This window comes from Copadichromis virginalis, linkage group LG20, assembly GCF_057382275.1.
Source record: "Copadichromis virginalis isolate Kocher_CV1m ecotype Utaka linkage group LG20, C_Virginalis_male_GT1.1, whole genome shotgun sequence".
Lineage (NCBI taxonomy): Eukaryota > Metazoa > Chordata > Actinopteri > Cichliformes > Cichlidae > Copadichromis > Copadichromis virginalis.
Window position 1 is genome coordinate 33,746,907 of NC_140637.1, and position 16,874 is coordinate 33,763,780.

Sequence of the window (16,874 nt, forward strand, 5' to 3'; positions counted from 1 at the left end):
TTAAGCAGAGAGGTGATGATCAGTGACAGCTGTGTGGCTTCATGCTGAGAAAGAGCTCCACAGATGTGATGCTTGCTTTGAGTGTTGATGGAGAAGTTCAGAGAAGGTCAGAAGAAGCTTCACTGAGTCTTTATGGATCAGAGAAAGCAGATGATTGGCTGCTGAGAGAGGAGCTGTGGTGCTGCATGAGGAAGTATGTGAGGCTGGTGCAGGACATGTATGAGGACAGAGAGACGGTGGTGAGGTATACGACAGGAGTGACAGATGGGTCGGAAAAACATCAGGGATCTGCTCTGGTACATTTCCAGGCATTCCAGAGCACCTTTCAACAAAGTGCGTTGAATGCCAAGCAGGCATGACAAATCTGCGACCTTTGACCCCTTTGAAAGGAGTGCCATTACTGACACTAAAGTCTCAGTGTGACTCTGTGTCTGTGTGTAAATGTTAAAATGCAGCTTAGTACAAATAATCAGTATTAATGGTTCATGTTTCCAGCAGCTCTGCAGGACGGACACACAAAGGTCACCAGTGCACAGATGCATTTTTATAGACTCGCTGGACAAAGCATCACGATTGAGTGCTACTTTTCTTCTTCTAAGAAGTGGAAGATCTTCTGCAAAGAAAAATGTGAAGAAGGAAATATTTTAATTAAAACACAGCTAAACAGTAATCAACATGGCAGATACAGCACTGAATATAGATATGAACATAAATATATTTTGTCTGTAAGCATCAGAAAGCTCATCAAGTCTGACTCTGGACGGTACACCTGTGGTCTGGGACGATATCCATCTTCATACCAGTTCATACATTTTGGAATTGTTGTTGCTGAAGGTGAGTTTCAACTTTTTTTTGGAGTTTTGAATAAAATTTTCAGTATTTCTGCCTTTTGAGCAGATTTTTTTGGTATATGAATTATTTATTGACTTAATGAAATATTATTAGGTCCCACATACTCTTTTTTTTCTTCCAAAATCTAGAAACTGCAGAACTGCAAATCTCAATATAGGAAGTATCTGATAAGGCAAACAAAATAAGACAGGAGACGATTTCAGGCACAAAGGAAAACTAACATACAAAATACCACAGGAACATTTAACACACAGCTGAAACACACAGCTACATTTAGACACGGGTACATTCAGAGTGTCCACACGTTCACTGACCCACACACAGCGCAACATCAGCGTTCACTACAGAGCAAAGTCAGAGAGCGGTTCCTGGGATGATGTGGAGTGTGAGAAATGAGGATCTAACACACAGAACACACAAAAGGTTTTTGAGTAATTTGACCGAAGTTGGGGCCATCTTCCCAATGTATTCTTGGATGTTCGTTGTCTCATCCTGGACTGTGGTGCTGACACTCACCAGTCCCCGGCCCCCTTCCTTCCGCTTAGCGTACAGCCTCAGGGTGCTGGACTTGGGGTGAAACCCTCCATGCATGGTAAGGAGCTTTCTTGTCTTTATGTCAGTGGCTTCTATCTCCTCCTTTGGCCAGCCTATTACCCCAGCAGGGTACCTGATCACGGGCAGGGCGTACGTGTTGATGGGATCTTGTTCTTACCATTCAGCTGACTCCTCAGGACTTGCCTGACCCTCTGCAGGTACTTGGTGGTTGCAGCTTTTCTAGCGGCCTCTTCATGGTTCCCTTTCGCCTGCGGGATCCCCAAGTACTTGTAACTGTCCTCTATGTCTGCAATGTTGCCTTCTGGTAGTTCAATCCCCTCAGTTCTGACTACCTTCCCTCTCTTTGATACCATCCGACTACACTTCTCCAGTCCGAACGACATTCCAATGTCATTGCTGTATAGCCTGGTAGTGTGGATCAGTGAATCGATGTCTCGTTCACTCTTGGCATACAGCTTGATGTCATCCATGTACAGGAGGTGGCTGACAACTGCTCCATTCTGTAGTCGGTATCCGTAGCCAGTCTTGTTAATGATCTCACTGAGGGGGTTCAGGCCTATGCAGAACAGCAGTGGGGACAGAGCATCTCCTTGGTAGATCCCGCACTTGATGGTGACTTGTGCTATGGGCTTGGAGTTGGCCTCTAGTGTTGTACGCCACATCCCCATTGAGTTCCTGATGAAGGCTCTTAGGCTCCCATTGATCTTGTACAATTCTAGGCATTCCAGTATCCAGCTGTGGGGCATTGAGTCATAGGCCTTCTTGTAATCAATCCAGGCAGTGCACAGGTTGGTCAGTCTGGTCTTGCAGTCTCGGCTGATTGTTCTGTCTACCAGTAGCTGGTGTTTTGCACCTCTGGTATTCTTGCCAATTCCTTTCTGTGTCCCGCTCATGTATTGACCCATGTGCCTGTTCATCTTAGCCGATATGATGCCTGACAGGAGCTTCCATGTAGTACTGAGGCAGGTTATTGGTCGGTAGTTGGAGGGGACCGGTCCCTTCTTGGGGTCCTTGGGGATCAGGACCGTCCGACCTTCGGTTAGCCATTCCGGGTGTCTCTCGTTAACTAGCAGCTGGTTCATTTGTGCTGCCAGACGCTCGTGGAGTGCAGTCAGCTTCTTCAGCCAGTAGGTGTGAACCATGTCGGGCCCTGGTGCTGTCCAACTCTTCATACTGGAGACCCTTTCTTGGATATCTGCCACTGTGATGGTTACTGGACCCTGTTCAGGGAGGTCGCTGTGGTCTGCCCTCAGATCCACTAGCCACTGAGCATTGCCGTTATGGGTTGCGTCCTTCTCCCATATGCTCTTCCAGTATTGCTCTGTCTCCAGCCTTGGTGGTGCTGTTCTCTTATTGTTCCCTTGCCACTGAGAGTACACCTTTGCTGGTTCTGTGGAGAACAGCTGGTTGATTCTTCTGCCTTCTATCTCTCTGGTGTACCTCCTTATGCACCTTCTTTGTCGCACCTTTCTGCAACTCCGTTAGTTGGCTAACCTCCCTCCGTGCTACTTTGATCTTGCCCTCTAGCCTCCTTCTCCATGGAGGGTACTGCCCCTTGTGGCTGTTCAACTTGTAGCCAAGCATCTCACTGATCACTGCTGCCGTATTGTAGATCAGCTTGTTAGTTTCGGTAATCGTGGTTGTAGTTATTGTCCGTAGTGCTGCATTAACATCATCTAGCAGACCTTCTGAGGGTACTTCACGTAATCTTGGTAACCGGCTACGGGGGATCCAGGTTTCAAGCTTGGCCATGATCCTATATAACGAGAGGATGTGGAGGGTGAAGCTAACGGTGGTCCCCGTGGTAATCGGAGCACTAGGTGCGGTGACTCCCAAGCTAGGCGAGTGGCTCCAGCAGATCCCGGGAACAACATCGGAGATCTCTGTCCAGAAGAGCGCAGTCCTGGGAACAGCTAAGATACTGCAGGACCCTCAAGCTCCCAGGCCTCTGGTAGATAGATAGATAGATAGATAGATAGATAGATAGATAGACAGACAGACAGACAGACAGACAGACAGACAGACAGACAGACAGATAGATAGATAGATAGATAGATAGATAGATAGATAGATAGATAGATAGATAGATAGATAGATAGATAGATAGATAGATAGATAGATAGATAGATAGATAGATAGATAGATAGATAGATAGATAGAGGAGTGGTGACCAGACCAACCAGCTTACAGAAGTTTTACTCCCAACATTTTAAATAAATTCCATTCCTGAATTCACCAGATGCACTCCACTGAAACAGCTCTCCTTAGAGTTTCAAATGATATTTTAACATATATATGAGTTATATAAGTTACTATTTAAGTACTTTTGGATCTGTGTGCTGCCTCAGGCACAGCTGATCATATAATACTGACTGAGAGACGTAGAGCATGCATGGGCATTTCTGGGTCAGCTCTTGACTGGTTATCTTCCTGTATCTGTCACAGGAGGTTTTTGGTTGCGGTTGCTCATTTTGTGTCCTCCTCTGCTATCTTACCTTGTGGTCTGCTGCAGAGCTTGGTCATTAGAGCACTGAGGGCTCACTTGTGGTTCTTTGAGTATTTAAAAGTAAAATGGGAGGCAGAGGTGCCTGTTAGACAAACCTTTAGAGAAAGAATTATTCAGTTGGAGGTTACATTTTTGCTTTTATAAAAACTCGATTTAATTCACCGACTTTGTTGTAAAATAAATGTAATTAAAACAAAAACTGAAGCGCATGAAAAATTCAGCTAAAGAAAATGTTTATGTTTGAAATGTTAATGAAACCCTGCTGGATGTTAACTCCTCTATGGTTCATGATGGGGTGGCTGTGGCTCAGGAACAGATCATCTAATAATCAGAAGGTTGGTGGTGCAATTATGCCAGTCTGCATATCACATACCTTTTGGCAAGGCACTAACCACAAGATGCTCCATCAGAGTATGAACGTGTGTGAATGTTGGATAGAAAGCATCATAGAAAAAAGAGCTGGTGTGAATGTGAAAAGTTGTATAAAGTAAAAAAGTGCCACATAAGAGCCCGTCCATTTACAAAAGTGCCCCTCCTGTTATAGAAACAGAAGAATCTTCTTACCAAGCTCAAACACTAAATCATATAAGAGCAGGATGTCAATGAGTTTTCACAGCAGCACAAATAAATCGCTGTGTCATGAACCATCTGTGATGCTGAGGCACAGTCTGCTGTAGCTAATATTCTAGCTCACCACACGGCACGCTCAGAAACACTCGCAGCTCTCATTTCCTCAGCTCTGGTTAATCAGACCTCCAGCAGTACTCACACTCACATACTGATGGTTTAGGATGGAGGTCGTTGACTGTTCCAGTCACAGACTGGTTGAACTGCGCAGCTCCCAGTGTAACTGTGGGTCAAACTGGAGTTACTCTGATCAGACTGCATCATCTTCAGCACAGATAGTAACTATAGATCGTTTGTCTCTTTAACAGCGCTGCTGGATGGAAACAATCCTGCTCAGCTGAAACACTTCGATAAAGAAACTGGAAGCTCTCTCACAGTCGGATGTTCCTTTGAACACTCTACAAGGAGGAAGTACTTCTGCAGGGGAGAATGTGAAAGAGATGGGATTTTAATTGAGACTCGGGGTGCCAGAGCTCAGAGAGACAGATACAGTGCTGAATATGAAGAAGAATCTGGTACAAGTGGTATTCTGTATGTGACCATTAAACAGCTGAGGGAGTCTGACTCAGGACGGTACAGATGTTACCTGGACACATCCTTTAGTACTGATCCATACAGAGAGTTTGAGATTACTGTCACAGAAGGTGAGTTTCTATACAAATTCATTCATGAATCTGGAGAATTAAAGGAAATTTGTATTTGTCTCTGACAGCTGCTAACGTTTGGTTTCCTTTTGTCTTTTTGTGATGTTTATGTGTCAAATTGTTGTTATGTGTTGTTTTCTGTTGTTCACCTCAAACACCTGAAAAAAAACATATGGCTGAACTTCTTTAGCAGTCCTCCCATCAGCCTCCACAACTTTCACTGGAACCACTGAGCAGTCTGAGAGGACAGCATCTACAGGTGCATCCATCCGCTGGGTTTGAGAGACGGAAGTCTCACTTAAAGCTTTCTGATGTTTCCTGTCTTTAAGTACAAATTTATATGCTTTAGTTGAAAAATACCACTGCAGTGTGTACAGAAAGTAAATCATGCCACAATATCTCCACCTTAAAGACATTATGTGATTTTTTTTAACCAGTCCTCCCATCAGCCTCTGCGCCTCCATCAACTTTCACTGGAACCACTGAGCAGTCTGAGAGGACAGCATCTACAGGTGCGTCCATCCGCTGGGTTTGAGAGACGGAAGTCTCACTTAAAGCTTTCTGATGTTTCCTGTCTTTAAGTACAAATTTATATGCTTTAGTTGAAAAATACCACTGCAGTGTGTACAGAAAGTAAATCATGCCACAATATCTCCACCTTAAAGACATTATGTGATTTTTTTTAACCAGTCCTCCCATCAGCCTCTGCGCCTCCATCAACTTTCACTGGAACCACTGAGCAGTCTGAGAGGACAGCATCTACAGGTGCGTCCATCCACTGGGTTTGAGAGACGGAAGATTTTATAGAAGTCCATACTTTAAGTGATCATTTGTATAATTTTGCTGTTATCTGCCACTAGGAACCAATCAGAAGTGAGTATGTCATGTAGACATGGTTTTATGCTCATACAGCATGAGAGTCTGACCAAATTCTCCATGGAAGAAACTTGCATACAACTATACTGTACATGTGCACTCAGCTACCTTTACAGCCCACGTGAAGGGCTGGTGCTCACACTCATCAGGAGGTGTTTGTCTAAAATAACGTGTTGTTCTCATCAAACTGCTGCAGATGTGGTGCCGTTTGTGGGTCTGACTCTGGCTCTCATCATCATCCTGTTATCAGTGTCAGTGCTGATATTCTGCAAGAACAGATCCTCTAAACCAAAGGGTGAGACAGCAGGAAGCACTGACAGGCACACTCATCAAACTTCCTGTTTTCACAGAAAAGTGAACATTTTGTCAGACATCTCTTTGCATGTTGTAAGCTGTGTTCGAATCCTCCATCTGGCCTTCCTGTGCAGAGTTTGCAAGTTATCCCTCCAACAGGCTGACGACCTGTGCAAGGTGCACCACGCCTCCACCCTGTGGTAGCAGGGATACACTCTGGGCCCTCTGCAAACCTGAATTGGACAAACTGATGGATGGAGTTTGAATATTCGGTTGAATTACAGTCTCTGATCATTCGTGTGAGCATGAATGTGGGCATGAGTGGTTTTCTGTCTCTCTGTGTGATGGACTGAGTACCTAACTGCAGTATAAACACTGTACTGATGTGTTTTTCAGATCCTCCTGTGGGAACTGAACACGCTGCTGTCACAGAGGTGAGGCTGAAGGACTTGTAGACTCAGCACCGATGTTTGTGAAACCAGCTGATATTAGATTTCCTCTTCTTCTCCTGTAGACCAACACAGTGTATGAGAATATCCGAGCAGAGGGCAGACACAGCAGATCTCCTCCTGACTCTCATGCCAAATACACCAAACCAACCAATGATGACCACAGCTTGGTCACAGCAGCCACTTCTCAGCACAAAGTAAGAAAACACTTTCTGTATTCACGGAACAAACAGTTGTATCTGAGAAAAGATTCACATTTGTGATAAATATGAAGACGATATCATCAGTGTCACGTTGAAAAGCACAAAGTAAGTTTAAAGAATCCAGATCGTTATTTCAGATCAATAACCTGATGGGGGGATGCTGGATGCTGTAACCAGGTCTTGGATCAAAGGTCCGATCCTGTGACCTCTAACAACACAGCACACAGAGGAGCTGATATTCTGATATTTGTGGCGCCTGCTTCCAGTGAACACAAAGTCTTGGACTACTTTGTGAAAATGGTCTCAGATCAATTTAAAACATTACCTGTAATAAACAATTTTATGTTTTATTTTTTTCAGACTGGAGACGACTCGAGCAAACTCACCTACTCCGTGGTGACTTTTTCCAAGAAGAGCAGTGACTCTGCCAACAGCACGTCCCGCAGTAACACCAGTGACGTTATCTACTCCGAGCCTCGGGTTAACGCGAGCCACTCCGGAGGTGATCCGTTGTACTCTACTATAGCCTAGCTTTAGCTCCTGGGACAGGACAGGTAATGTTTGTCATGCTGTTGCACACACAGCACGCTCCTTTGTTTCAGTTCGTCAGTTGCCACAAGACAACTGACCATCATGTGCATCATAACCTGAGACTGCTGGGTGCTATAGAGTACACGCTGTACATCATACTTCATCGTTTTGCTGCATCAGTCTGCCGCTCTGAGTTAATTTGTGTTTAAGGGTTAGGGTTATGATAACATGCATGAACTGTATCTTCTTCGACCTCGTGTCTCTATTGTTGTTTAAGACGTGTTTTTGGGGTTTAAATGATTAAACAATTTCTAAACAATGATATCTTTTGTAGTTTGGAGGCTAAACAGTCTTTGTGAGGTTGTTTTAACCTTTTCATTTGTATCATGAGTAACCTTTGCAGCATTTTTATTTGCATTTGGTGGCACTCCATTTTTATTTATCCACTGTCTGCCTGATGATGCTTGTTTGAGTTGTTTCTGCTCTAATCTGAGTCCCTTAAGAATATTTTCAAAAACAAAACATGAAGAAGAAACTGCACAGGTGCAGAAGTTCCCGTTGCAATACGAGGAAGTCAAAATCGTATGCAGGTTTATGTTTTTACAGCACTTTGAATAGAATAGAATAGAATAGAATAGAATAGAATAGAATAGAATAGAATAGAATAGAATAATCCTTTAATTGTCCCACAAGGGGAAATTTGGTTGTAACAGCAGCCAGAAAGACACATATACAACAAACAGGACACAGGACAGAAACATGCACAATTTTTCTTACATATTTACATTAAGGACAGTGGTTACTATAAACAGAGTACTGTACAGTTATTCAATTAAATAAAAATAACTACAGATAAGAAGCAAACCAGGTTGTAGTGCGAAGCGGTTGATTAAAACAGTTTAAACAGATTTGAACAGTTAAGTGTAATTCAGTTTGCAAACAGAATATTTTAAGTGTTTTTTACAAAGTTATTAATAATTAAGAAGAACAGATTTAATGACAGTGCCATACAGGAACTAATGTACCATGGAAGTACACCTAATATATAATATACTTAGCAAACAGGCACTTGGATTATATTTTATAACAGTTCCCAGATATGTACCCATGTTTCGCTGCTCGACCCGCAGCGCTGAAGTTCCTTGGATCTGACCATCACCTCTCTGCCTGCTGATGTCATCACTGGAAACCTGTGATGTGAGATGTGAACTGGGTTGGTAGTTTGAGTCTCTTCTGGCCTGAGCTTATTTGATGTTCTGCTTCTCTCAGCTGAAAACAGTTTGCATCCACACTTGTGTTTTTTTTTTTTTATTATTTGAACACATCATAAATTTCATGGAAGTCTGTAGTTTACAAAAAAATAACCTCATCCTAATCCAAATATAACCAGCTGCTTCAATTAAAAATATTTGTGGTATTGAAGGGGGAAGAGGAGACTTTAAACACATCCAAGATGAGACTGACGTGACCTTGTTGGTTCTGCAAAATGATTCAGGTCTTAGTGGTTGTGTTCCTGACTAGGATAGAAGAAGGGCAGCAGACAGCGGACAGAATTCCAGAGGGAAAGTGAGCACTTCAGGTGAGTCGCAGGTAAGTTCTGCAACCTACCTGAGTCAAACAGCCACAGTCAGTAAGTTAAACTCCTTGTAGAGATGCAGGTTAGAGAAGTTGGGAATATCTGACAGGCTTCAGCCAACGAACTGAGCAAACAAGAACAGAGAGACACGAACAAAATACGCAGTTAGAAAGGAGGCGTGTTTACCACCATCACAGAGACAGCAGCAGAACCAGCCGGTCCTTGAATACCAAGAAATCATTCAACAATGCACAGCAGGCATAGAAGACCCGAGAAAAGACTCCACCTACAGGTCGACCTGTACCAGCCACATCTCCACCCGAGAGCAACAGCAACAGGAAAAAACCCACAGGCTGTGGGCACCGTAATAAATTATTATCCACAACCTGAATCTGGACGTTCAGCTTCCTGTTTTTGATATTCCCACACAGGAGGCTCATGACAGAAAACCACAAAGTTTAATATGAGAATGTGAAGATATCGTCTTCTAGTTTCTTCTTTTTTAAGATGTGGCCAAAGAAAAACCTAATCAGGTCACTGGCGAACCACTGAGGGTTACTCAGTGGTTCGCCAGTGACCTGATGGATGTCAAAGATTAACTGCGTGCTGCCAGACAAAAGTAAAAAAAGAAGTATTTATTTCTCCTCTTTCAAGAAAAAAATAAAAGAGGAACCAGACAATGTGCCATTTCAGTTGCATCACAAACCACAAGTTTCTGTGTGACTTTACCGAAGACCATGAGAGGAAGAAACGGGGAAGTGAGACAAAGAAAGGCTTTAAAAAGTTTCAGTGTTAATTTAAATGTTGAATATCAGCATTTTTGAAAGGCTGCTTTGATAAAGTTAGGACATATATGTATAAATATCCTAGTTCAGTCTATTCTTCTGTATATAAGATTACAGAGATTATTATAATCCTCATCATCATCACCATCATCTCCGTAAGCTGTAATAATATTAATAAGATGCAGTTCCTGTAATGTCCACTAGAGGCTCCAGCAGCGGAAATAAACCTGTTTCCCTCCATTACAAAGGGCTTCGTGTGAGCATCAGTACAGGGTGAGCAGGCTGACACAATCTCACATCCACACATGCAGCCAGTTTAGAATAACCAGTTATAAAAACAAAGACATGCTGAGATGTTCTGAACATCTCTACTCGGGGGTAGTGGAGATATTGAACAAAGGATGATGAAGATGGAAAAGAGGAAGACCACAGAGGAGGAGGATGGATAGTGAGCAGGGTGATGTGACAGGGGAGGATGCTGGATGGAGGCTGATGATTCTCTGTGCCTACATCAGTGTGACACTTTAGAAAGTTGATGAGATTTTTACAACAGAAGATGTTTTTACTGTATTTCTAAGAAAGGAAGAAATCTAATTCTGGATTTTATCATTTAAGACGCCCGCTCTCACTCCGAGGTGCACTATAATGACGATCTGTCAAGTCCCTCAGTGTTCGTGAGGAACACGCAAGGTGATCGTCTGCGTTCTTACGCTACCCGCTGGGTTATGGATGAAATCCAGTAGAATGACGCTCCCGCGGTAATCCACGTTCCAGCCATGTATTCTGTGTGCAGTGCTTTAACTTACCACCAGATGGCACTGTTCACTGTGATATCTAAAGGACGAGGCCCAGCAAAGAGTAGATGACCTTTGCTCACGTGGAAACAGGCAGCAGCAGTGGTACAATCTGCTCACAGTCTCCAGTAAAATAATCATTTCAAAAACAGATGGCTCTTGTTATTTATCAGAATGTTTTTATGGCATCAGTGCTTCTCATAGGCCAGGTTCAGGGTTTATTGTTTATGGTTCATCACGCGCTTGTGCTCTTCCCTCAGGTGTAGCTGATCTATCCTGATGAACTGGGAACCAAAGAAAGTGAGCAGGAAGTTGTGCTGCCTCTTTTCACACTCACTTGTTTTCAGTGTGCATGGTTCTCCTGTTTATGGAAACATCACCGTGGTAACTTGTGCTGCAGATGTATCCTGCTCTGTCGCAGAATAGATTTGAGATTACGACATCAGCACATAAGAACGTCTTCCATTGGTTCTCTGGAATCTCAAGAATGTGAGCTCAGAGGTACAAAGAGGGTCCACAGTTTGTAGAGACTGTCTAAAGTCACAAAAAACCACTGACTCAAAATAATTAATGAACAAGTCACATGCTTTTTTGATTTTGAGCATGTTAGCTTAGACATGCCACTCTTCTGCAAATAGACATGTTCATGTCTGTGACTGGTCATATGCTGTAGACTCCACCTCTAATCATAGGCGGTGATATTAACAAACACACGACAGACACATGAATTCACTGACCGTCAGTAATGAAAAGAAACGACTGCTGCATATTCAGTCTGTCTCGTTAATGTGATTGCTGAAGGTGTGAGAGTGCACTGATGCTTCATCGGTGCATCATGAGGAAGACGTTGTTTAAAAGATCAAGGTCAAAGGTAAATGGCTGCAAATAACTTTGTTGTTTACAAAGCTTGTGCATATGATTTTAAAATTGACAATTTATATTTACATTTAAGGTTATGACATATGATTCAATAAACATGTTTGTGGTTGTTACAGTAAAAAAAATCACTTTTTCTACTCTGATTTTATGTTTTTTGTCTGATTTTAGATCAGTTGTGTTACTACAGTAGTCAAAATGAAAGCATGACTGCAGATTCAGACACGTGAGGTTGTGCTGATGAGACCAAACAAGACAAAGTAAATCGTTTTTAAAGGTGAAATGTGGAGGAAACATCAGAAGTAGTTAAAAATGGCGATTACACCCTGGACCCCAGAGGGTTAAAAAAAAATTTTCTGCTTCAGCAGACGCAGAATTCATAATCCTGATGGTCTGATTGCTTTACAGGATTTATTGTAATAGAATAAAACTTTAACCTTTATTCATCTTTTCACTTTTTCCTTTGATCACATCTACATCAGTGCTGCTCCTCAGCTTCTGCTGTCTTTTAAAATTCTGACATTATTCTCTCTGTTGCACTTCAGCCTCACACTTCGGATGACAGGTCGTCTTTAATCCCAGTGTGTGTGTGTGTGTGTGTGTGTGTGTGTGTCTGTGTGTGTGTGTGTGTGTGTGTGTGTGTGTCTGTATGTGTGTGTGCACACGTGCTGCAGGTTGTTGGTGTTCTGTATTGAGAGGTTGAGTCGCAATTACAGTAAACAGTATCCACACAGAAAGCGTGTGTGTGTGTGTGTGTGTGTGTGTGTGCGTGCGTGCGTGCGTGCGTGCGTGCGTGTGTGTGTGCGTGCGTGCGTGCGTGTGTGTGTGTGTGTGTGTGTTTTAATGACATGTCCCAGACAATGCCAGACATGAGACAAGGACATGAGAGGGAATGATCCTCGTCTGTTGTATTGATCTTTGACTCTTAACCATCAGCTCTCAGACGCACACACACACACACACACACACACACACACACACACACACACACACACACACACACGCACACACACACACACGCACTTGCAGGTTAAGCGAATTAAGCAATAGAGGACATGAAAATGGAGGAAGGCTATGGAAGTCGGGGGGAGGAGGGGACAAGCTGAAGCTGCAGGAGGTGGAGGAGATAATGGGCCCGCTGTCTGCTTGAGAGGAAACTCAATTTTCTGAGCAGAAGGAGATCAGAAGATGAAAATGAAAGAGGGGGAATCTGGAAATACCCTGGTTTTTGTCTAAAGAGCAGTTTGGATGGTGCTCACACTTTCACTGCGGTTCAGCCGTGTAGCAGCACTGCTCTATACAGCACTGTGTCAGCCTGTGAACAAACAGACATCGAAAACTCTGAGAAAAAATATTCATAACTTTGGTCGTTCTCTCGCTTAAGCTCCTTTAAATCCGGTCAGTTTGTGATTTACTGTAACTGTGTGCACAAAGGGATGCATAACGAAGGCTCAGCCTGCTCAGGTCCAGTCTCATCACTATTAAGTTAAACTTTTATTAAACATTAGCTCAGATAAAACACATTTAAAACATATATAAGTATTAATACAATATTGTATTGCTGTAGAATCTTTACCTTACAAAATAAAGCGCCTTCAGGTGACTGTTGTTGTGATTTTGGTGCCATATAAATAAAACTGAATTGTAATTGATTTAAATTAAGCAGTGAGGCATCTTCCTGCAGCTCAGCTGGACCTGCTGTTGGCTCATGTAGCACAATATGTACTTTATTATTATTATTTAGTCTGAATAGTGAGTGTAAGCACCTTCACACTATAACGAGCACGAGGACGGTGCTCATTTACGTTTGCCTCGTAATGGAATATGAAATGCTCTGTCACTCGTTTCATCAGTAAGCTGACTGTACTTCATTATTATTTCAGCATTAACAGGGCAGGCTGAGAGGAAGAAAGGCCTTTTCAGTATTAAAATGAATATATTAAACTTCTGGAAATCACCTTTTATTTTTATCATGTCTGCATGTTTGCATCTGAGAATTTAAACCTGGAAACTTGAAGTTTGTTTTCTGAAACTTGCTGTGATACAAAAACTGTCCAGTTCCCTTTTCTTAGAAAGAGACATGCTTCTTGTGTTTTTCTTCTTTAACACACAGTTAAGGAATGAAAAGGTTAAATCTAATCATCAGCTGCTGGACAGTAAATTACAATAGAAATTATTCTGAAATACCCCAAATTTGCTAAAGCAGTTTCTGTGACATCTGTTTGTACCTGAGGCTGTGACACACATGCAGGTCCAAACACTGTTCAAACAGGTGTTCCCTGACAAAACTTTGTGTGTATGTTTTAGATGGTATTGAAAAGGCCAGCTAGCTTTGTGCAGTCTTTGCTGTGTCTCAGCTTTTTTTACCTCCCTTCTTAGATTTGCTGTTTTGACTGCATACACATATTCCCAGTTAAATACAGCTACATGAAGTGATTTACGAGTATGGTGTAACCATATAGAACAAAAGGTTGTGCGTTGGAGGTCGTCGTCCTGGCTGCGCAGCACAGAGGGAGGGACCACCAAACACTTTATCCTGACAGCTAACTGAAGCCTGGTTCCTGATGTGCTCAGTTTCAGTTTTTCTCAACACTTCTCTGTGCAGATTCTACAGGAAATGCTACACAAGTACGTGTGTGCAATGAGTGCTACCAAAGAATGTAACAGAAGAATAATCCAAACTTTAACATGTCTCGCACTTTACCTTCAACAGTCCTGTAGGACATAATGACTTCCTCTCTTTCCTTGCATCACTCAGTTTGCTGACTTCATGTGAGGAGTCTCTGCTTACCTTGCTTTCTGTCCTTGATACACTTTGTGACTGTCATGATTCGAGTTTTGAGGAGAAGACAAACGACTGCATGGTCTCAGTAGATGCCAGAATAGTGATCTTTATTACACACTTCTAAGACAGAAGCATGGGAAGACAAGCGTACAGCCACAGATCTCCGCCGGGCGGCGGCTCTCCATATCTTTTATATTATTCATGATGACGTCACACAGACCTTACTGGAAATGATATCAAGTCCCCACAATCCCAAAAGTCTTCCTTATATAGACATCAGATGGTACTTTTAGAGAAAAACAAGTGTGTGATCTGTTATGCATTTTGTGAAACTGTGAGTCCACTAGAGAGGATGTCCTGAGACGACCTCCCTTTGTTAATAAGTGTTTATGTGAGGGAACGTGCGTGTCTTTCATAAGTCTGTATATATGTGCACGTTAGTGAGGCCTGACTACGTGCATAACTGAATGTAACAGTCCAGCTCGAGTGGAGTGGTGATGTTGCAACAGTTTAAGCAGAGAGAAAGTAAGCTGGTGGAGAATTACCTTGTAGCCGATTTACTAAGAATGATATGATGAATGATACAATGATATATTGCTGATAAACTGATGCAGACTAATGAAGTAATAATGAACTTACAACAGTGCATGTAAATGATATCAGTGAGATTAAAATAACATCCATTATCCTAACAACTCCTTTGAAACAATGTAAGACATTCAACATAATACAGGTCAATCCAACAGATCTAATGATTTTCACACTCTTCTAAGTCAGAGGTCTAATGCAAACTAAAACTACATACCATATTATAATGCAACTACTTTGATCTCATATATAAGGTAACATATGATAACAAATTAATCTCCACATGACCAATGGGGGCTCGTCCGGGATTGGTAAGGTTACAATTTGCCTCACAACGTGACATTTTCACAGGACCATACATGTAGCCTGAGTAAAAAGCAGACCTGCACCGTACTCAACCTCACTGAGTGCATGAATCACGTAGAAATCAGAAATGCGTTGCTTATGTGTGCTTTTGTGTGTGCTTGTGTAGCTTTTATGCTATTTAATGTCAGTTATTTTAGCTTTTTATTACATTTCTGCGTTTTAGTCTGGTTGTTAAAGAGGAGGATCTCATGCTGCAGGCTTAATAATGCTCAGGCCTCTTCAAAGCAGGTTTTTCTTTTCTTTTAAATGTTTTTGTGGGTTTTGCAGATTGTTTGACTGATGATTTGTGTTTTATATTAAGCTGTCGGAGAGCTATGGAGAAGAGCACAACAACGATGAGACACAAAGAAACACTAACCGATCACTGTTTCATCATATCCATCTTCCTGCTAAAGAAAACCACTTAAAAAACTGACGCCTGGTCCCGTCCATCTGTCCTCTCACATCCTTCTTTCTGTATTTATCTTTCACACACAAACACACACAGAGAAAGTGTGGGCGTGTTTTGGATGCCTGCTCTGTTTGGCAGTTAACAAAATGTCACATGGATGTCACTGGGTTTTATAATCTGGATACCAGAGAACATAATCTCCATTCTAATTATGAGAGGAGGAAAAGAAGGAGGAGCAGAGCGGGAAGGCATCTGGACAGACTGGAAGGAGATGGAAGAAGCACAATGTGAGCTGCTGTTGGTGGTGAGTTCAGGGGCGGTACTGCTCTGTTATGTCACACATTTTTCAGGGTTTTAAAGGGAGTGGGCCTTTTAACTATGACATAGCCAATTTACCCAAAGACATAATAAACTAAAACAAGATAAATTATTTAAAGAGCTGAAGATTAACAACAAGTTTTAACTTTAAAACCTGCATTAAGCAAAAGAAATAACATTTAAACACTTAAACTACAGATTCTAGTGTAATCACAGTCAAGCAGAGTTAATCCTGCTTCCAGAGACAATAACCACCAGCAGCCAGAATAAAAAATAAAACTAATAAAACAACAACAGTAGATTCACTTTGTTGTGTTTTCATGAGATAAGATTGGTTGCCCTAACAGGACGCCACTGACATGCGTAACACAATTTCACCCACCAATTTGTTGACTTGATGTCTGCAGTCACATTTATCTACAGTTATCAGTAAACAATACAAACCTTTGTTAGAGGCTTGTGACATAAGTCCCAACGATGCCACCGGACTAACCCACGGTCATATGGTCACACTGGCTCAGGTCGAGAATGCTTCAGTCTTTAAACCTGCTGAGTTCATGCAAAGCAAGAACCAGCTGCTATTTCACCGAGGGCACTGCTCGTATTCAAGCTTTAGCAAGAAACTCACTTTCAGGACCCTGAAGATGGAAATGACTAATTAATCAGTTCAGTTCAGTTTCTATTCATTAGTGTAGCTGAACTTAAAGGGTCATATTCTCCCTCTTCTGTCCTGCAATTCTGAATAGTGCTCCAAAAAAAGAAAGGGAAGAAGAAGAATATAATAACTCTAATTTCATGGATCCATCCATTATCTTCAATTTTTCCATTTCAGGGTTTAGGGGCTTTGATCGATCTGGT

The 16,874-nt window shown here is 42.2% G+C and overlaps 1 protein-coding gene across 2 annotated transcripts; it reads left to right on the plus strand.

The window, feature by feature from the left end:
* The first annotated feature begins 499 nt into the window (after positions 1-499).
* LOC146685256 (uncharacterized) lies at positions 500-7,852 on the plus strand. 2 transcript variants are annotated; one of them, XM_085444542.1, is made up of 9 exons: positions 500-834; positions 4,849-5,184; positions 5,375-5,443; positions 5,622-5,696; positions 5,875-5,949; positions 6,257-6,355; positions 6,751-6,788; positions 6,869-7,000; positions 7,367-7,852. In XM_085444542.1, the coding sequence occupies exons 1-9, from the start codon at positions 537-539 to the stop codon at positions 7,535-7,537; spliced, it is 1,293 nt and encodes a 430-aa protein (XP_085300668.1). In that variant the 5' UTR covers positions 500-536; the 3' UTR covers positions 7,538-7,852. The 2 variants fall into 2 exon arrangements, with proteins under 2 accessions (XP_085300668.1, XP_085300669.1); XM_085444543.1 differs by having other exon boundaries at positions 5,378-5,443.
* The last annotated feature ends 9,022 nt before the right edge of the window (positions 7,853-16,874 follow it).